The 18,392-nt window shown below is 52.4% G+C and overlaps 7 protein-coding genes across 7 annotated transcripts; 5 read left to right on the top strand and 2 right to left on the bottom strand.

Moving 5' to 3' along the window:
• The first annotated feature begins 639 nt into the window (after positions 1-639).
• On the top strand, positions 640-2,665 carry COCSADRAFT_123843 (uncharacterized protein). Its single transcript, XM_007704987.1, has 3 exons — positions 640-1,351; positions 1,399-2,337; positions 2,385-2,665. The coding sequence occupies exons 1-3, from the start codon at positions 829-831 to the stop codon at positions 2,492-2,494; spliced, it is 1,572 nt and encodes a 523-aa protein (XP_007703177.1). The 5' UTR covers positions 640-828; the 3' UTR covers positions 2,495-2,665.
• A 29-nt stretch (positions 2,666-2,694) lies between these two features.
• COCSADRAFT_183745 (uncharacterized protein) lies at positions 2,695-4,643 on the top strand. The gene is made up of 3 exons (XM_007704986.1): positions 2,695-2,824; positions 2,898-3,833; positions 3,886-4,643. The coding sequence occupies exons 1-3, from the start codon at positions 2,719-2,721 to the stop codon at positions 4,533-4,535; spliced, it is 1,692 nt and encodes a 563-aa protein (XP_007703176.1). The 5' UTR covers positions 2,695-2,718; the 3' UTR covers positions 4,536-4,643.
• A 1,449-nt stretch (positions 4,644-6,092) lies between these two features.
• COCSADRAFT_97276 (uncharacterized protein) lies at positions 6,093-7,286 on the top strand (the record flags this gene model as incomplete). Its single annotated transcript, XM_007704985.1, has 2 exons — positions 6,093-6,934; positions 6,980-7,286. The coding sequence occupies 2 exons, from the start codon at positions 6,093-6,095 to the stop codon at positions 7,284-7,286; spliced, it is 1,149 nt and encodes a 382-aa protein (XP_007703175.1).
• Positions 7,287-7,674: 388 nt separating this feature from the next.
• Positions 7,675-8,550, bottom strand: COCSADRAFT_235858 (uncharacterized protein). Its single transcript, XM_007704984.1, has 3 exons — positions 8,308-8,550; positions 8,034-8,175; positions 7,675-7,947 (listed from the first exon to the last, which is right to left on the bottom strand). The coding sequence occupies exons 1-3, from the start codon at positions 8,392-8,394 to the stop codon at positions 7,685-7,687; spliced, it is 492 nt and encodes a 163-aa protein (XP_007703174.1). The 5' UTR covers positions 8,395-8,550; the 3' UTR covers positions 7,675-7,684.
• Positions 8,551-10,656: 2,106 nt separating this feature from the next.
• COCSADRAFT_235839 (uncharacterized protein) lies at positions 10,657-11,118 on the top strand. Its single transcript, XM_007704983.1, has one exon. The coding sequence runs from the start codon at positions 10,837-10,839 to the stop codon at positions 11,068-11,070; it is 234 nt and encodes a 77-aa protein (XP_007703173.1). The 5' UTR covers positions 10,657-10,836; the 3' UTR covers positions 11,071-11,118.
• COCSADRAFT_235838 (uncharacterized protein) lies at positions 11,119-15,072 on the bottom strand. The gene is made up of 2 exons (XM_007704982.1): positions 14,925-15,072; positions 11,119-14,866 (listed from the first exon to the last, which is right to left on the bottom strand). Exon 2 carries the CDS (start codon positions 14,858-14,860, stop codon positions 11,168-11,170), a length of 3,693 nt encoding a protein of 1,230 aa, XP_007703172.1. The 5' UTR covers positions 14,861-14,866; positions 14,925-15,072; the 3' UTR covers positions 11,119-11,167.
• Positions 15,073-16,275: 1,203 nt separating this feature from the next.
• Positions 16,276-16,688, top strand: COCSADRAFT_235830 (uncharacterized protein). Its single transcript, XM_007704981.1, has one exon. The coding sequence runs from the start codon at positions 16,310-16,312 to the stop codon at positions 16,589-16,591; it is 282 nt and encodes a 93-aa protein (XP_007703171.1). The 5' UTR covers positions 16,276-16,309; the 3' UTR covers positions 16,592-16,688.
• Positions 16,689-18,392: the final 1,704 nt, after the last annotated feature.

The raw sequence follows: 18,392 nt of genomic DNA, 5'->3' as shown, positions 1-18,392 counted from the left end.
GGAGAGTGAAGTCGAAGTGACATGTATGCTTGTTCACTTTGCTGCACAACAAGAGACGGCCATGACGAGGGAAAGTGTCCACTGAGAAACGGAAAGAGTGCATCATGGTCTCACCACGTCTATTTCCTCCGGAGTTCAAGTCTTTAGTTTACAGAAGCCGCGCCTTGAGCAATGTACAAATGTTACGTATAGTGAGTTAACGACTTCACGTGAAGCTGGCCGACATTGTACTTATTACGCGAAGGTAGTTGTAAGTACCAGAAATTCTCACTAGCGTAATGCGGATACAGGCAGTAAAAACGTATGGTGTTCATGTAAGTACCGTGTGTGTGTGCATACACAGATCTATCCGCGTGCGCCACCACCCAATGGGGGAGGTCGTGGTCCTCGGTAAACTCTCCGGTAGCCATTCACAGCCACTCTATGGACAACGTGTGCTTCCATCCCCCACGTCTGCATATCACTTTCAACGCAGCCACAAGGGGCTTCCCTTGCTAGGGCGCATGCCTGAATGTTCCTCAATGGCATTCCAGCAAAAGCATTCGTCCCCGCATCCCGCAATCTTTACGCTATGCGCCCGCCCCCATGGCTAAACTGAGCCGCTATGTAGCCATTCCGGCATGAGAACTATTGCCTCGCAATCCACGGCCAAACAAACAGTACATGTGTGGTGCGGATGAGGAGCATGTAGCTAGGATGTAATCCTTTACCCGACTGGCCGTTCATGTCCATCCCGCGCTCTATTTCATCTTGCAGCTATTAATATAAGCATGTGATAGCCCCTCGACCTCCCCTGTTCAGGCACGCGACGGTAGGCTAGCCATCGAAATGTTTTTCACCACATCCCTCAGTCTTCTGGCTTTCCCAGTAGGCCGGACCATCGCCGGCTCAGTCATTCCCCGCGACCAAGGTTCCCCAAGCCAAACTGCTCCCAATGTCACTACGTGCAATGACAAGCTGTACACGTATGAAAGGCTCGCAGGCTTTGGATCAGTAACGAGTGATGCTCGCGACAAATTTGGCGACACAATCGGTGGTATTGGAAGCGCCATCGCTTTCGAGAAGAAGTCATGGAAATACAAGAACGGGATCTATGAGGGCGTGGTCTGGGGCTTGCCTGATCGTGGCTGGAATACCCAAGGAACACAGAACACTCAGACTAGACTCCACAAGTTCAGCGTCAATTTTACGCCAGTCGAAGCTACGGTAGCAAAGCCAGCAAGTTCAAATCTCCAGATCTCCTATTTGGACACTCTGCTTCTTGCTGGTCCTGATGGTACACCACTGACTGGCCTCGACCCTACCGATACCATTACATATCCAGGGTTCCCTGTTCTTCCCTTGGCAAAATGTAGGCTTTGAACATTAGCTCCTGGGAGTGTTTACTGACGAACACAGATACCGGTAACGGCTTTGGTCAAGCCGGACCTGGTGGTGCTCGCATCTCTCTCGATACCGAAGGTTTAGTGCTTGGGGACGATGGAACATTCTGGATCAGTGATGAGTATGCTGCTTATCTATACCAGTTCGACCGTCAAGGCAAGATGATCAAGGCGGTTCGTCCCCCAGCTGCTCTTGTTCCCCAGCGCAACGGCACCGACAGCTTCAGCGCTGATTCCCCACCTATCTACAACCCTGACTTTCAGATTGTACCTGGAGACCCTACAAGCGGCCGAGGCAACAATCAAGGTTTAGAGGCACTCACTGCCAGCCCAGACGGTAAGTACTTGTACACGATGCTTCAAAGCGCCACCATCCAAGATGGTGGCAGCTCTGCGAAGAAGCGTCGCAACACACGTCTTCTCAAGTACCGCATCAAAGACAAAAAGACAACATTGGAGGCTGAATACGTCGTTCAGCTACCACTCGTCTCTACAGGACGTGTTGCTAGTCAGTCAGAGATGCACTATATTTCGGAAACACAATTCCTTGTTCTCGCACGCGACTCGAACGCTGGTCAAGGTGCTGAGGGTACAGAATCTTTCTATCGCAATGCCGATGTGATTGATATCTCAAACGCTACGAACGTTTTGGGAACAGCTGCCGATGCATTAGGTGGACAAGTTGCCAGCAAGGATGGTGAGTTGAAGAGCAATATTGTACCTGTTACTTACTGTCAATGGCTTTCCTACAACAACAATGACGAGCTGGAAAAGTTTAGTCTTCATAACGGTGGCGAACAAGATTCAAAGCTGCTCAACGAAAAGTGGGAGAGTTTCGCCTTGTTACCGGTCGACAAGAAAGACGAGATTGGTAGGAGCGATAGGATGAGCGAGGATGAAGGAAAGCAGTACTATCTCATATCTTTCGCAGACAACGACTTTATCACGCAGAATGGTAAGCTGGGCTGCCGCAATTGGTGACATCTAACTAACGCTCTACAGGTTATATCAATTTCGGGCAGAACCAGTACGCGGACGCAAGTGGGAATAGCATTGACACTCAGGTTCTTGTTTTCAAGGTCAAGCTGCCCAAGGGGGCGAATCCACTCTAGATGTGTGATGGTATTAGACACAGAATTCGAGCGGAAGAAGTATGTAGTATATAGTATAAGAGAGATGTATGTATGTACTATACACATACATAGAAGGCTAGCGGAGGGTCAGCGCACAGACGGCATGTGATTGGCTCTGAAGCGGGACCCTGGACCTTATGTTGATGTGGCATCTCAACCAAGTTGGAGTTTCAAACTCCAATTCCTCCCACCAAGTTGAAAACATGGGGAGAAAGCACGTATCGTCCTTTGCCCTGATACTTCCCCTCCTTGCCAGCACTGTAGATGCGGCATCAGACCCCGCCCGGCCGCGGGGTGTGGCTCCGGAGTGTATGTTGCACCCAAGGAAGCTCATAGACAGCTGCAATGGACGGAGCTCTGCATGCTGACGGCCAATGTCTAGTTGCAAAGTACTACAAGGACGCCGAGACATTTACTTGTATCTCGAATCCTGCTATCAAGCTCCCCATTGCCCGTCTGAACGACGACTACTGCGACTGTCCCGATGGCTCTGATGAGCCGGGCACCGCGGCCTGCTCCTATCTCTCACCCCTGTCACCACCTCAGCCGCTGATTGTCGAGGGTAAAGACGTCAACATGACGCCTGCCCTTCCAGGCTTTTACTGCAAGAACAAAGGCCACCAGCCCAGCTACATTCCCTTTACGAGCGTCAACGACGGTGCCTGCGATTATGAGTTTTGCTGCGACGGGAGCGATGAATACGAACACGTCGGCGGTATCAAATGCGAAGACCGGTGTGCGACCATTGGCAAGGAGTGGAGGAAGGCGAACGAGGCGAGACAAATGAGCCTCGCTGCTGCTAAACAGCGGCGGAAGGAGCTAGTGGCCGAGGCGGGACGCCTGCGCAAGGAGGTCGAGGACCGCATCCAGACACTCAAGGCTCAAATTGAAGGCGCGACACTAAAGGTTGACGGGCTGACAAAGAGTCTAGCTGAGATTGAGAGAGCGGAGCGTGGCAAGGTAGTCAAGGGCGCTGGCAAGGGCGGCAAGGCCACTATACTGGCGAGTCTGGCAAAACAGCGCATCCAGGAGCTTACTGATAATATCAACCGCCTGCGCAATGAGAGGGACTCTGCACAAGCAAGGGTTGTCGATCTTGAGGGTATGCTGACCCGCTTCAAGGAGGAGTACAATCCCAACTTCAACGACGAGGGTGTGAAGCGTGCAGTCCAGGCGTGGGAGAACTATGCTGCACAAGATCGTCCAGGACCCAATGACGCTTTGGACCGAGACCTCGATGATATTCTCAAGCCAGACTCTGAGAATGCTATCAATTGGGACGACTTTGAGAAAGTAGACGAGTCTGACGTTGAGCTCCGTAAGTGCTAATCAAACAACAACCCTAAATTCACCGGCTGACCAGTATCCAGTTTACCAATTCGAAGAATACCTGCCCGAATCTATCCGTAGCTGGGTCGACAGCAAGCTTCGCGACCTGCGTATCATACTCATCGAGAATGGAATCCTTGCCGACTCCACATCTGCTGATGCTCCTGAATCCAAGGCAGTCAGCGATGCAAAGTCGCAGCTTGAAGCAGCAAAGAGGGAGCTCGATAATGACAAGTCTGAACTAACCAGACACGAAGAAGATCTTACCAAGGACTATGGCCCAGATGCCATCTTCCGCGCGTTGAAAGACGTCTGCATATCCACCGACTCTGGTGAATACACATACGAGCACTGCTTCCTTTCGAGGACGACACAGAAGTCCAAGAAAGGTGGCGGCCACACGGGCATGGGCAATTTTGTTCGCATCGAGTCCATGACTGTTGATGAGGAGCTACCTGCGGATGGCAAAGGTTTGGGCAGTGGCGAGCGCATCGCGCTCAAATACGAAAATGGACAGCATTGCTGGAATGGCCCCAACAGGAGCACACTTGTCATCTTGGCTTGTGCGGAGAAGGACGAGATCTGGAAGATTGTTGAAGAGGAGAAATGTGTGTACAGGATGGAAGTGGGCACGCCAGCGGTGTGTGGTGTTGAGGTTCAGAAGCCTGCACCAGAACACAACGAGTTGTAAGAGGATGATAGCGTATTCTGGGCATACTGCGGTTGACTCACGTTGCTTGGATGATAGAAGATTAGATATCAAGGCATGACTACAATGTTAAAAGCAATTTTTACTCGGTTTGTGGTCTCTGTAGCTTTGTTGTCTGCGAGTGTGGTCCCCCTACATTTTCAAGTGTTGCTGCGCTCTGACTTCCTGAGAGATTTGTGGGGTATTTCGAACCCGTGAGTGTTCTACTCTTCCAAATGAATATCGGCCTCTCAGTCGATGGATGAAACCGGAAAGCCCAGATCAAGTGGGCTAGCCCACGAAAACGAGCTACCTTTATTACGAAATGCTAGCACTACTAAAATAATAGTCTCAATAAAAATAGATCAAACTAATACGCTAAATCTACATTAACTATAACTAAGCAGATGTTATTTAGTAGTGTTCTAGTTGAAATATAGGTTTTAAGTGGACTCTATACTGTTGAATTTAGTGATCTTATATCTAACTTCGTCGGCCGACCAAGAGAGGAGGTTCCAAGGGAATTTCTAGGTGTTAAAGCTTTGAGAACTCCCTAGGACGAACTATAGGAAATATGTTATATTATAGGGATTGATAACACCTGGTACATCACGATTGTACTTTACGCACCTAATTTCTCCGCTGGTCGTTCATCAGAAATCGGAAACAACATTACTTATCACAACTAATATGATATATTTCCAAACGTCTCTAGTAACAAGAAAATCGTCAAGGAATATTTACACCACCTTGATGCCGGCCGAATCGATAAACTCAATGATTTCTGAAGCCCTGATGGTACCGGGTGGGTCAGTGGTGACCCTTCAGTAAACCCATTCGCCGGCGACCGCGTAGCCTACGAATGAATTGAACTACTCTCTCGTGTAGTAGGCAGCTTCGATCAGTGAGAGTTTGACACAAAGTTTTTAGCTGGTGAAGGGGATCGTGTGGTAATTGATGGTTACTCCAAGGGCGATGGGCCGGGAACGCGAAAGTATCGAAATGAAATAGCTTTGTTTTTTTAATGCTAGAGGAAGGGAATATTGCTGAGAGGCGGGAGTACTGGGATCCTGATAGGACAAAGTGATTGAGGGTATTGAGCCAAACGGTAACACGGTCACTGTCTAGTCAATTACTTAGGAAAATGAGATAAATAAGGATGCGGCACCTCATCTTTATAGGAACCGGAAGTATGCAACCAGAGTTACATGACCATATCGCTGAGAATCCTCTTATGTAACCTCTAAAACCGGAAAATCTAACCAACCAGATATAGTCCACCAAAACCTATCATCAGCAATACGAAATATTATCACCGCTGTATAAGAGTCGGCGTCGCATCTTCTACTGTGCGATGAGGTGTTATCGATAAGCATTTTTGTCCCTCCATCCCGCAACCCCACCAACTTTTTTTCCGCAGTCACTACACAGTGAGCAGTACATTCTAGGACGCCACACGTGTTGAACTTTTGAACAATTTTTTTCGGCACCTAGTGGCTTTGAATACTTGTTGGCAACTCTCAAAGAAAAGAAAAGAAAAAAACAAACAAACAGCGCATCATGCCGAAAGCAAAGGATCTCTCTACACTCATTGAAGTCACCAAAAACACCCAAACACTCCTCACACACTACCAATCGTCGCTTGCACCCAGCAAATCCAACACCATCACTGCCATCGTACCTGCGTCTGCACCAGACCCGTCGACAGAAATAGCGAATCCGCTCGAACTGCTCCGAACCAGCAGCACGCTGCTCAAATCGCACACAACGACCCTCTCGCTGCTGCTCATCAACCCGCCTCTGACGGCGTCTGCGATAGTCACCAAGATTGGCAATGTGAGCGAAGGACCGCTAACCGGGGTTGTGACCGCGGCGAGTTATGTACCTGGTGTGGGACAACGGGGCGACGTGGGTGAAATTATGCGTACGGAGATGCGGGCGCAGGTCAAAGGGCTGCTAGCGAGTTGGAGCGAAGTATTGAGTATTGTGCTCAGTATTGCGCAGAAACAAGGGACGAAGCAAGGAGGGAGTGTGACGGAGGCTGAGAAACAACAAGTGCTTTCTGCCACGGGCATGGTATGGGATGCGTGTGATGGAGTGGAGAAACTGTGCAAAGACGGGGTGGTGGGGCTCGTGGTGAAGAAGGCACAGGAGTTGCGGGCTGTGCTGCTCGATGCAATTGAGGAGTTGAAGGAGTGGGGGGAAGATGTTGCAGACGATGATGACGACGACGATGAGGCAGAGAACAGCGACCAAGATGATGTTTTCGCAACGGAAAACAAGTTGGGCAAAGACGACAAAGAGCTCAAGGCTCTGCTGGATAAGAGTCTCAAGAAGCTGAAGATGATGGGGATATTATACCAGGCGCTTGTTAAGAGGAGGCTAAAGACGTATCCTGCATCGTCGATTCTCGAGCCCAGCAATACAACTGCGACGAACACAAAGAGGAAGGCAATAACAGAAAAGGGAGAAGGACAAGCAGAAGGAGAAGTGGGAGAAGCGGTACAGAGTCCGAGTGTCAAACTCAGCGAGCTCATGGGCGTGCTCAAAACTATTCCAGAGACGGTTGATGATATCGCTGCTGCATTTTACGATCTCGACGCAGACGAAGCGCAAGAGATGCTAGACCGATGCTGCGGTGAGGCCAAGACAGCAGTCGACCTTGTGCGCAGGAGTTGGAGTGGGCAGGACGATGAGTTCACAGCCTGGTCCGAGAAATGGGTTGCAGCTCTTAACGATGCTGCTGCTGCATGAAAGCGGAGCATGTATACACACTAATAGTAAGTAATGCGCTTGTTGTGACACCAGGAGTGGCATGCCATCACCAAACAGCATCGAGACCCTTCCTTCTCCAGCAACAACTGATTGGAAATCACATTGGAACAATTCAAAAAACAGAGTCAAATCATAAAAATTAAGTGGTTGTCAGAATTCCTATCTGAAATGTATTTGCTTTCGTGTCTTCAAGGTGAACAAGACTCCCCGCCGATCTCCAGATGCTACATGAAAGCGCAAAGAAGTGAAAGGTATATCCATCAATTTGCGTCCAAATACCGTCGAACCATGAAAAATCCCTTTGGCAAGATAAAAACACACAAAAGGTCTACACACACACGCACACACCAAGCGTGAGGGGCGGAAAAAAAAGGTGTTTACAAGCCGAAGGCAGCAGCAGCGAGACCAAGGGCAACGGCACCAATGGCAGCGGAGTTGCCAGAAGCAGCGCCGGTAGACTGGGCAGGGGAGCCGGAGGAAGTGCCAGAGGCAGTGGGCTTGGAGCCAGAGGGAGTAGGAGTGGCAGGAGCGCCAGACTGCTGGCTGCCAGGAGTGCCGGTGGCGGCGGGAGCAGCAGTGGGAATGTCGCTGAGAGTGATACCAGCGGAGGCGCAGAGGCCAGCGACGGCAGGGACGATCTCTGTGGCATATTGTTAGCCTTTGGCTTGGCTTTTTTGAAAGAATGATTTGATAAGAGAAGGTGGTGGGGAAAGGGAAAACACTTACTAAGAGCTTCCTCTTGGGAGCACTTGGTGGGAACGCAGGCCATGAGGGCGTCCTGCAGGGGCTGACGGCCGGTGGTGCACTGGCACTCAATGTTGGTGGCAGCGCACTTGGAGGCGGGCAGAGCAGCGACGAAGCAAGGAATCTAGGGGATGGATGGTCAGTGACATGTGTCATGGTGGGATTATAGCGTCCACTAGCTCGACGCGATTCCAATGGTGCCGCGAGAGATGGATCTGGACAAGATAAGGGAAGACAGGGCAGAGGAGGTACATACAGCGCATTGAGGGACAGCGGAGAGGTCCTGGGCGCTGGCGAAAGCGAAGGTGGCCGCAACGGCGAGAACGGTAGCTTGGAAACGCATGTTTGCTGTGGTGTTTGGTGGGTGGTTGTTGATGTAGTAGTGGTGGTGGTTGTAAGTGTTGGTGTTGTTATTAAAGATTGACTGGAACGTAGGAGATGGGTATTTTGCGCAAAACGTAGGATGGAATCGAAAGCCACTGAAGGAATTAAGGAAGGGAAAAGACGGTTCTTTATCAAGATAAGTAGTGGGTGGCAGGCTAGACTAAGACGGGGAATAGAAGGGGGGCAGGTAAGGTTTAGGTAAAGGGCCGGCACCTCCACGATCGCATTCGACCAAGCAGGTCGTATCCACAGCAATAGTGGCTCGGTGGGATCAAATGCTAGTTAACCCGCAGGTGATCGACGTCAGGGGTAATGGCTGTTTAACTTTAAGGCACAGCTGGCTTTTTTCGGGGACGCGCCTAGATTTGCTCCAAGGTTCATGCCTTGAGTTTACAGGTAAGACGCGACTTGCCCACCACTACAGTTTGCAGAGACATTGTATTCATCACGACGTAGACGAGCTGTAGTCGTAAGCCTCGACAAGAAGAGAAGGGTTCTTCAATTACACCGAATTGCATGTTGCAGACCCAGGAAGCATAAGCACTTGCCTGGGTGAACCTTGGGGGGCAAAAAGCTCAGGGCACGATTAAGGTTTGGTTCAGCGGGCGTAAGTGGTTAGCGGCATCTTTGGGTGGAGCTGGCTCCTCCGCTGACGATAGTGTGGTTACTTGGTGTTGATCGTTTTTGTTTGCCCCAGCCTATGGACAATGTCAATTTGCAGTAGCAGGAGCAATACTTACTACATAAGTGGAGCGCAAGTGTATCAGCCGTGCGTCGGAAGCCTGCTGTTGTTGCTTGGCCTAGAGGGGTTGAATAAAAAGCAAGTCAGGACCGTTAGCAGGACGGGTGCGGGAAGAGCCCTTGCTGCTTACTTTTTCCAGAACTGATTTGTTTTTTTTTCTGCCATACATACTTGGACGCACCAGACAGGTCTGCCATGGGTGGATGCGCGTTCATGCGACATTGGATTGCTGACGTATGTATGTCGGGGAGGGTCTTAGGCACTTTGGGAAGCCGTACATATGGCCCAACGGTGGTGGCATGCAGAGACCATGCTGCACGGCCAATCATTGCGACTGATGTGGCGCAGGGCATACAGCGGTGTTTCTCGAAAAATTGGCCGCTCGGCCAAGGTTTACAGCAGAAGCTTACTGTTGTTGCGACTCAGACCTCAGTCAAGCAGTCCGAGCAGGAGAGTGCCGTATACAAATTAGTTTGTGGTGTCGAGTGTTTAATGAAGAGCGGTTGCTGGTCTGACTGTTTTGATGGGAGTAGTAGCAAGTGTATGTAGGATGCAGGTACGCGATGGGCGCATGCAGGCGCGACTGGCTTCATGACTAACCCCACATTTGTGCGTCCCCCTCACCCCTCCCCCTTCTGTTCCTCTTGATTGCTTTTGCCAGTTTTTCCTGCCCTTTTTCTTTTCATCCAACGGGTCCAGGTGACCGTGCATGTACGCGTGCATTTCCCTGCCCCTTGTCGCAATGCCGCGTAACCATTCCGTACAGCCGTCTCGCGGGCGGCATCCAGAAGCTTCGTCTTGGACATTACCGGGCTTCCTCTCGGTAATGATGGCGCGCTTGCGAGTTCTTGGCACGGGCCAGATGAGATGCAAGTAGCCAAGCAACGGCAGCTGAAACAAGGGCCCATGACTCGACCGTTGCGGGTAGATGGGGCATTGAGACCATGGCACACAACTTGTCACTCGTCTCACATCATCTCATCTCGGTAGATTGTTATCGTATTTGCTTTTGCTGCCGTCGAGCGGTGTGATAGCAGTGGTCGATAAGTGCATGACCATGTAGGGCAATGCAGTTAGACATCATCCACAGTGTGCATGCTGCTACCGCAGTCGGCTTCTTTCTCTGCCCATCCACCTTCTCTAAAAGCACAACTGCGCCGCTGCAAACAGCACGACAAAATAAGCCTCGTATTAAACAAACAAAGAAACAAACAAACAAATAAGCCTCCCTTTTGTGGTCTGGATGCCAAAGTCACAGTCAGCGTTACAATGAGCCCCACATGTGGAGAAGCACCATGAACAGGTGGGTTGACAGTGCGACAATCATAATCTTCACATGGCCCAAGCAATACAAACGTCTCGTCAAACACAGTGAATAGCGCTTCTTTTGTATTGACCGCTATAGCCGTCGCAGCACCGGCACACGCAACCCGGCAGCACACGCTAAACCGAATCCCCACGAAGCCTACATGACATGACGACCTTCTTGGCGGCTAGCAATACCTTTCGACTCAAAATGACCATCCGAGTAGCCTTTCCGTCTGAACTCAGACCAGGCGTGCTCGACACTTGCGTGATGCGATTGCGAACCTCTACTTGCACCGTGTCCAGCCCGGTGCCGGGTCGTACTCTAGCCCGAACCCTATCGTTCATCATGAAATGGATCTTTCAAACGAAAAACTTGTAGAATCGAGAGGTATATCGCTGAGACAGTGGGTAATGAAAAAAGAAAAGAAAAGAGCAAAGGAAATCAATGGAAAAGAAAAGAGAATTCGAAAAGAAAAAAACTCCCCCAAACCCAAGGCCCTTGTCACAGACGCGCCCAACCTTGAAAAAAAACATAACAAACACAAGAGGGAACAGAATTTGATCTTATACACGGGGCAAATGTAAAATCGCTGCAGACAAATGGCTGTCGTGATAAACGAAGAAAAGAAGGATTAGATGAAAAGAACTTGAGTCAACCATGCAATTACTGGCCTCTTACAGTTTAGAACATAGCACCCTCAACCGAACCTTGACCTCGGGGCTGTGCGTTCATGGGACGCGGAGGTGAGTTGTTGCGTCCCTGGAAACCACTCGATGGCACAGGAGGAGACGGTCCCATTTGGCTCTGTGCTACTCCACGCAGACTTCGGCCTTCGCTTGTCGCTTTCCTCAGCATATTCCTAGGCGGTGGGTGCGCCTGCTCGTACAGACCATCTGCCGAACCAGTACGAAGCGGCTCTGCAAAAGGCGCTCGTGGGGCCTCGATGCCCGGCTGGACAGCAGGATCAGAAGCTGCTGAGCCCTGACCCTCACCACGACCAAATCCAAATCGTCGCCTCATAGGGTTGATGGGTGGAACAGGCGGCGCATCATATTCGCTGCCATTCTTGAGGGATGCACCAGGGGGGAGATCAACCGTGTCAATTACCGACGTTGTGGAAATGAAGACGGGATCCGAAATGTCTGCCTTGGCAACCGACTTCTTTCGCAACATTGCTTGTCTGTTTACAGGTTGTACAGTGCTTGGATTGAAGGCAGGAGCACTAGGCGTGGCCGGGTTGGGCGTCGTTGGATTAGACACAGGAGGCGTGTGGCTATTGGAGAACGGAGGCATTGGAGAGGTAGGATGCGAGTAACTCTGACCACTGTGGTTGCTGTAGGCGCCAGGTGAAGGTCGAGGCGAAATCGGTAGTCCAGGCGACAATTTGCCGTGCTGAGGGGGAAATCGTGCATTCTGGCCCGGTGTCAGGTTGGTCTGGATGGGGTTAAGGTGCTTTGATTCAAAGTAATTAGAAGCAGAAACTTTGCTGTTGCTCCTTGAACGTGAGCGGCCTTCAGAGTCCATTGACGTCTTTGGTGCAGGCAGAGGAGGCGTAGGGTGTGCTACATATCCAGGTAGCGAAGGAAATGTGTTTGGAGGGTAGGCAGCTCGGGACCCTTCGGTCATGGCCTGGTCCAAGTCATCACGATAATGACCTCCACGGCTCCGGGAGCGCCCTGATGAGGTGCCAGAGCTTGAGCGTTCTCTTGTCGAGCTCCTGGTTGAAGCTGTTTGTGTTCTACCTACAGGACGACCTGTCCGGCTGCTATCAGTTGCTGAGCGTTGTCTGTGCTCGAGCTCACGCTGGGCATCCTGCTCGCTCTGTTGCAGTACACGGGAAGGCTTGGTTCGCAGTGGCGGTATATCGGAACTTTGCATGCTCACAAGCGAAGTGCTGCTGAGGTTGACCGCAGAGGCGCCAAGAGCAAGCTTCCTAACCGACTTGTTGGAAGCATCGACTGTGGCAAATGCTTCGCCGTTTGACTTTGCGCGAAGCATGTTCAGAGCATTCTTCAATCCTCCTGATGGTCCGGCGCCAGGCCCAGGGCTCAGTGACCGGCCCTCGGCCTTTGCACGAAGACTCTCTTGGATTAGACGTTGTCTCTGGGCAAGATCTCGTTGGAATGCCTCGTGCTCAGCTTCCGTCTCGTTGCTAGCAATCCTTTCGTGATTCCTGCGAGGAGTGAGATCCCACGTGGATGGACCAGTGTGGTGCTCAGAGGTGCTCATGATAAGAGGCCTGATCCTGGTTGATCCCTCAATAGGACTCGAGGGTTTGGTAGCCCCGCGGTCTTCACGATAAGGGCCATCGATGTCATCAAGATCCCATGGGTTGGAATGACTGTACATTGATGGCACAGGCGTGACGGACTCGGACTCGTAATCTGGCTGCCTACGTTGCAGTCTAAAGTCGTTCTTCTGGAAGGCTGAATCCATGGGTGGGCTCATGACAGGCGGACCCGGTTCGCCGTAGGTGGAAGAGACATTGCTGTTGCTGCGCAGGTGCTGGCGAATCAGACCACTAAGCCCACCGTTTTGGGGGCCGAGAGTGGGAGAGTCATTATCTGCGACGTTTAGTGCGGAAGACTGGGTGCCTTGGTAGGGAGAACGAGGAATGGAGTTTGATTGTTGAGTATCCTCGTGTGATGGAGCACGTGAGCGGAGTGCAGGGTGCTCAAACATGGGCGGCGCAGGACCAGTTGCAACTGGGAGATTTTCAAACCGACGGGCGGACCCCGCAGGACGAGTTGTCGCTGGCTTGGAAACTGGCTCTTCTTGTTGTTGCCCTTGCTCGTCATCACTCGAGTCAGGCGAGGTAAAGAAGGTAGCTTGCACACATCCGTCCTTGGGGTTCTGTGGGGGCTTCTGGCTTGGCTGTACGTTTGCAGCCGCTGGACCTGCAGTCCTCATCTGGCTGGCAGCAGCCTGAAACCTAGAAAAAGCATTTGTAGCTGGACTTTGCTCTGTAGGTGATTCAGGTCTGGGCTTCTCTCTCGCGTCACTTTCCGCTCTCTTCCTTCTTTCCTGTTCAGCTCGCTCTCGCAATGAGGGTTTGCGAGGAATCGACTTTGCAGCTCCTGACGCTGGTGATTCGCGTGCTTGTCTGTCTTGGTTCATCTGTCGCAAACGCTCAGCATACTGTTCTTCGCTAAAAGCCTCCTTTGGCTTATTGAAGGCACCCAGGGCAGTGGCCTTGCCTCGATCGTTTGGTTGAAGCGCAGCATTGAGTGAGTGAGCATCGCTACAATCACTGGCCACTGGGCTTACCAATGGCGGCGATTGTGGCCGCGAAAGAACAGGGCTTGATGTGCCCGACGAGTTTGTTCGGACCATGGCTGGATGGCCAGTGGCACCGGGGCTTTCAGAGCGGAATCCAGGACCCCTGGCAAAGCGGTCGTGGAGATTTGTTGCAGAACGTGCTTGGCTTATGGGCAGAGGCTGGTTTGATCGCAGTGTGGGCGCGCGCGCTCGCTGTATCGAATTGAGGCGGTTCATGGCTGAGGATTGCTGGTCTTGGATTTGCTGATCCAGGCCTTGGTCATAAAGTCGCCGCTTGGTGGTTGGCCGGTTCAGATCTGGAGAGCTTATAGGAGCCGAGGAAGGGGGCAGGGAAGGAGAAGAGGCGGAAACCGAGTTGGCGCCTTGGGATGCTATTGAAGTCGCAGCGGTGGAGATGCGGGTATTGGATGGGCCAGAGTTTGTCGAGGATATAGTCTCCCTCTTCCGGCTGAGTTCTGTCGGACTGGAGGGTTCCGAGTGCTGACTCTCTTCCTCCTCTTCTGCCTGTTGCCGTATGCGCTCCTTTTCTTCTTGTCGTAGGCGTTGGTATGCTGACAGGTTGACATCGTCGTCGTACAGAGCGCGTCCGGTGCCCTTTGAGTTTGTGTTTGAAATGACGTAGATTTTCTGTCGTCCGCCAAAGAGGATGTTGCCCTCGCCCGGTCTCGCTCGGCTCATGACACTGCCGGAGCCATCTTCTTCTTTAGGGCCATCAAACGAGTCGGTGCGTTCAGCAGCAGCCGGTCGATGGAGGGAACCTTTGAGCGAGGATACTTCAGCAATGTCTGAGAGGCCACCAGGAACGAAACCAAACTCGTGGAGGCGGGACTGACGTTTGGGTTGGAGAACACTGTCGTCGCTTGCTTTGCCGATGAGGGATGAAGGGTCATCCTGCTCTCTCAGCATGCTGAAGCGGGTGGATAGACCAGGCAGGATTAGACTGGTGCGGAAGTCGTCTGCCTTTGGGAGGACGGCATTGAGATCGAACTCTGGCTTGACCTCTTCTTCTTCTTGACCCTTTTTGCCCTTTTTGACCTTCTTCCCGGCAGGCGCGTCTTCGGCGCCATCCTTTTTCCTGTTCAGCCAACGGTTCATGGTGTCCTGGCCAGGATTAGCGAGGTGGTGCGAGAGTGGGAGAGACGAGGGGGTGGTGTCTTACTGCTGACAGTGACTACACTGTGGTGTAGGCGATGTTTTGCAGGCTGACCAATGGCTGCTTGGTGGCAGGAGCGAGGAGCGAGGAAGTGAGGGTGAAAGCAGCAGGTGGCAGCATGTAGTGTGGGAAGTGGCGAGGGGCGAATTGGGTGCTGCCTGTGGGATAGTGTGTGTGTGTGTGGGAGTGTTTGTGGGTATGTGTGTGTGTATGTGGAGAATAGGAGGACGGGCAGCGGCTGGCGTGCGGGCGTGCGTGCGTGCGAGCGAGTCTGGGGGACAAGTATAAACAATAGATTAAGAAACGGGTTAAGGAGCGTGTGAGTGAGGCTGAGAAGAGAAACAGACGAGGGCAAAGGAGCGGATGCACAGGCGCGCAGCGAAGTGCGGCGTGGTGGAGGGAAAGGAATGCAGAAAGCAGATCTCCCGACCGAAAAGATGGCACGACAAGCGGGTCGGCGTGGGCATTGGACAGTTTTTGCTCTGGGGGAGTGATGGGCGCGTCGAGCAAGCACCGGGATTGATTTTGACTAGGCTCATTTCCGTGCCGTGCATGGGCGCTTGAGGCCGGGCGCTGGCAGGGAAAGCTGGAGCAACAGCACAGTGGGAGCAGCAGCAGTAGCAGCAGCAGGAGGGGGAGAAGCAGGGTTTGTGCGCAGGGAGCAGCGGGGCGCTGGGACCGGGCGTGACTCCACGAGCTCGAGTGGCTCGTATGTGGTAAAGTAGGCCCAGTGCTGTATTACCGACTGTGGTTGGCGGCAGATGTGGTGGTGATGGTGGTGGTGGCGGCTGGCAGCAGGGGAGGCGCCGCCGCACCCACGAGTCGTCTCGTGACTTTGGCTGTCGGAAGACGAGGGCCCGCCTCCCCTAGAGCGACAGGACGAGTAGCAGCAACAGCAACAGTCGCAGCCACGCCATGGTGTTGTGCGCCCCAAAGCGCCGCGCCCAATCAGAGCACGCCGGTACCTTGCAGGCCCCCCGCCCTCTCCCTGCCTGCTGAAGTCTCCAGACGCTGCATGTTCCGCTCATGGTCGCGCAGTGCTTTTTTCGTGTCTCTGCACTGTTCTTTTTCTTTTCTTTTTTCATCATCTAGCCAGCCAGCAAGGCCGCAGGATAAACGACGCGCCCACCAGTTGTCCGGCCAGGCTGGGCTAGGCATGGCGGTGGCCGGAGCAGCACCAACAGCACCAGCAGTGCCGGCACGCCCTTCGCGTACCTGAAGCCGCTAGGCCCGGGATACTAGCACTAGTGCCAAGTGCAAGTAGTGTAGTGTAGTGCACACTGAAGCGAACGAATCACCCGTAGCCCTGGCCCCGGTTACCTTTATCGTTTCCCCTGGCCTAACCGCCTACCGCCTTGCCTCTCCCTTTCCTCTTTCCTGCACCCACGCCCATGTCTGTACATTGGCTGCACATGCTCCCGTGTACATGTCCGCACACGTCCACACACGTAGTGTACATGTGCTTCATTGTACATGCAGTACATACTACACCTGTATCACCCCGCCTCCGTCCACTCAGCTCTCTCTTCGCCTTCAGCCACTCACTCCATCGTGCTGACCCCCGAGGACCGCGGCCCCCTCTGCAGCACCGTGCGCCTGCCATGACTACCATGACATCTCCTCCATTCGGCCACCCGACCAAGCCGTGTCAAAACCCTCATCGCTCCGACTGACAAGTGGCTTTCTGCCTGACTGCTGTCAAGAATAAGGCAGCCAAGACCCCCTATGCCCATGCTGCTGTACTTAGTTACTTGAGTACCTACATTGTTCCCCATCACTCTGCTTGCTCTGATCTCGTGACGACCATGGCATTGACTGTTCCTTTTTTATTTATTCATTGCACTCACTCATCCAGTGGTTGCTGAACTAAGCACAGGCCCAGGGCTTTATTCTGTTCTGTTGTGCTCCGCTCTCTTCTTGCCTCCTGCCTCCTGCCTCCGCCTTCACCTCGCTCCCAAACCACCGTCCAAGCCTCTTACGCACAGATCGCCTTGCTCTATCCAATCTAGTGCCTCCCGTCATTCCTTCCTTCCTTCCTTTGTTCCTGTCTTCTTCGACAACCCCGGCTGCCAGGGAAATTACAAGGCCCGGCAAGGCCATCGGATCGATTGTCTTGTTTCAACAACCAGTCTAGCCCTCCCCCACTCTCCTCCTCCTCCTCTCCCCTCTTCCGAAATTATCCATCGTCCACCATCGGCGCTACTCGTCGCTACTGAAGCCTTGCAGACACCGCCAGCATCCATCTATTTGCACCATACTTAGTCCTACTTGCCGACCCACACATGCCCTGTCTTCCCACCAACAAGCCGTGGTCGCCAACCGTCACTACGCCTAACGCTCCGTCATGGCTCCCCTCACAAAGTTTAACGTCCAGCCCGCCCCACCACAACACGATAAGCTTTCCCACTAGCCACACTCAACAACTGCCTGCAATCTGCCTGCACGCTGCTCAATTCAACCATCCACGCTCAACTTGTGCCTTTTGATTCAACTGACGACATGCTCACTCCGTACTGCTGCTCGCTAAAGCCATCTAACAAATAAACATCACCAAGGCATACTACAAGGTACCAGCCAAGCACACCACCACCCTCCACTACAAAACAATTACCCTCTAGTGTCGCCCTAGGTGTTCATCCGCCGTGTTTCGCATCTCACCTCACTTCCGGCCTGCATATTGCCATCAAGCGGGGCACCGTTGAATGCGTGCCGCTACGTTGCAATCCTATCCACTAGTCAGCAGTCATGAAGAACTTTTTTTCCTGCAACATGATTGTCGGGTTCCACGTTTTCGCTCATCACCACCGTCGTTGCCGACCGGCTACCGGCGACCGAGAAGAAATTGCAAAGTCAGATTTTTTAACAACATCCGCTTACAGTATACTCTCGCCGTTATCTAAGTGCAGAATCTCGGCCGATTCCAAATTGCCTTCGTTTTCCCCACAACTCCGGGAGATGAGCTCCAAATTTCGTCCCGACCACGTGAAACAACGTCTCCAAGGGCCCCATGATCCTTGACGACGATCATCCCCCTGGCCCAATCCATGTCGCCCGTTGCCCTTGAGAGTGCGGTTCCAAATTGTACTTGATATACTGTAATGAGGCTACTTCGACGTAGCCACTCAAGTACATGATGTCGACATTGTACAAAATATCAAATTGATAGGGCGCACACCGCTAGCTACTAGGCTCCGTGGCGACATGCAAGAGAGCCTGACGTCCTATCGCCCAATATGGTTCAGCTACTTCACTCTCCCGTACCTGGCTTTTCACAACCATGTGACGGTTTCATCTGCTTTGCAATGACGTCTTCAACATGGGCTGCCGCTTACTACGTCCCTCCCGCCCGCCCCCATATTAAATCTACCCAATCACTCGGGTGAGGAACACGCAACACGCTTATGCTATCGTACTTACATGGCTATCGATGTAAGTACTTATGTAAGATCAAACACAAGATCGGCCGTCGACAAA

Source organism: Bipolaris sorokiniana, assembly GCF_000338995.1.
Source record: "Bipolaris sorokiniana ND90Pr unplaced genomic scaffold COCSAscaffold_13, whole genome shotgun sequence".
Lineage (NCBI taxonomy): Eukaryota > Fungi > Ascomycota > Dothideomycetes > Pleosporales > Pleosporaceae > Bipolaris > Bipolaris sorokiniana.
Note: the sequence above shows the minus strand (reverse complement) of the source record. Positions and strands in the feature narration are given on the sequence as shown.

What these genes read in the sequence shown, in the direction of transcription:
- COCSADRAFT_123843 (XM_007704987.1), top strand. Translation starts at nt 829, where the DNA reads ATGTTTTTCACCACATCCCTCAGTCTTCTGGCTTTCCCAGTAGGCCGG. An exon ending in TGTTCTTCCCTTGGCAAAAT is followed by an intron (nt 1,352 to 1,398) that starts GTAGGCTTTGAA and finishes TGACGAACACAG; the next exon opens with ATACCGGTAACGGCTTTGGT. An exon ending in CGACTTTATCACGCAGAATG is followed by an intron (nt 2,338 to 2,384) that starts GTAAGCTGGGCT and finishes AACGCTCTACAG; the next exon opens with GTTATATCAATTTCGGGCAG.
- COCSADRAFT_183745 (XM_007704986.1), top strand. Translation starts at nt 2,719, where the DNA reads ATGGGGAGAAAGCACGTATCGTCCTTTGCCCTGATACTTCCCCTCCTT. An exon ending in GCGGGGTGTGGCTCCGGAGT is followed by an intron (nt 2,825 to 2,897) that starts GTATGTTGCACC and finishes GCCAATGTCTAG; the next exon opens with TTGCAAAGTACTACAAGGAC. An exon ending in CGAGTCTGACGTTGAGCTCC is followed by an intron (nt 3,834 to 3,885) that starts GTAAGTGCTAAT and finishes ACCAGTATCCAG; the next exon opens with TTTACCAATTCGAAGAATAC.
- COCSADRAFT_235858 (XM_007704984.1), bottom strand. Translation starts at nt 8,394, where the DNA reads ATGCGTTTCCAAGCTACCGTTCTCGCCGTTGCGGCCACCTTCGCTTTC. An exon ending in CCGCTGTCCCTCAATGCGCT is followed by an intron (nt 8,176 to 8,307) that starts GTATGTACCTCC and finishes TCCATCCCCTAG; the next exon opens with ATTCCTTGCTTCGTCGCTGC. An exon ending in CTCCCAAGAGGAAGCTCTTA is followed by an intron (nt 7,948 to 8,033) that starts GTAAGTGTTTTC and finishes AATATGCCACAG; the next exon opens with AGATCGTCCCTGCCGTCGCT.
- COCSADRAFT_235839 (XM_007704983.1), top strand. Translation starts at nt 10,837, where the DNA reads ATGGATCTTTCAAACGAAAAACTTGTAGAATCGAGAGGTATATCGCTG.
- COCSADRAFT_235838 (XM_007704982.1), bottom strand. Translation starts at nt 14,860, where the DNA reads ATGAACCGTTGGCTGAACAGGAAAAAGGATGGCGCCGAAGACGCGCCT.
- COCSADRAFT_235830 (XM_007704981.1), top strand. Translation starts at nt 16,310, where the DNA reads ATGTCTGTACATTGGCTGCACATGCTCCCGTGTACATGTCCGCACACG.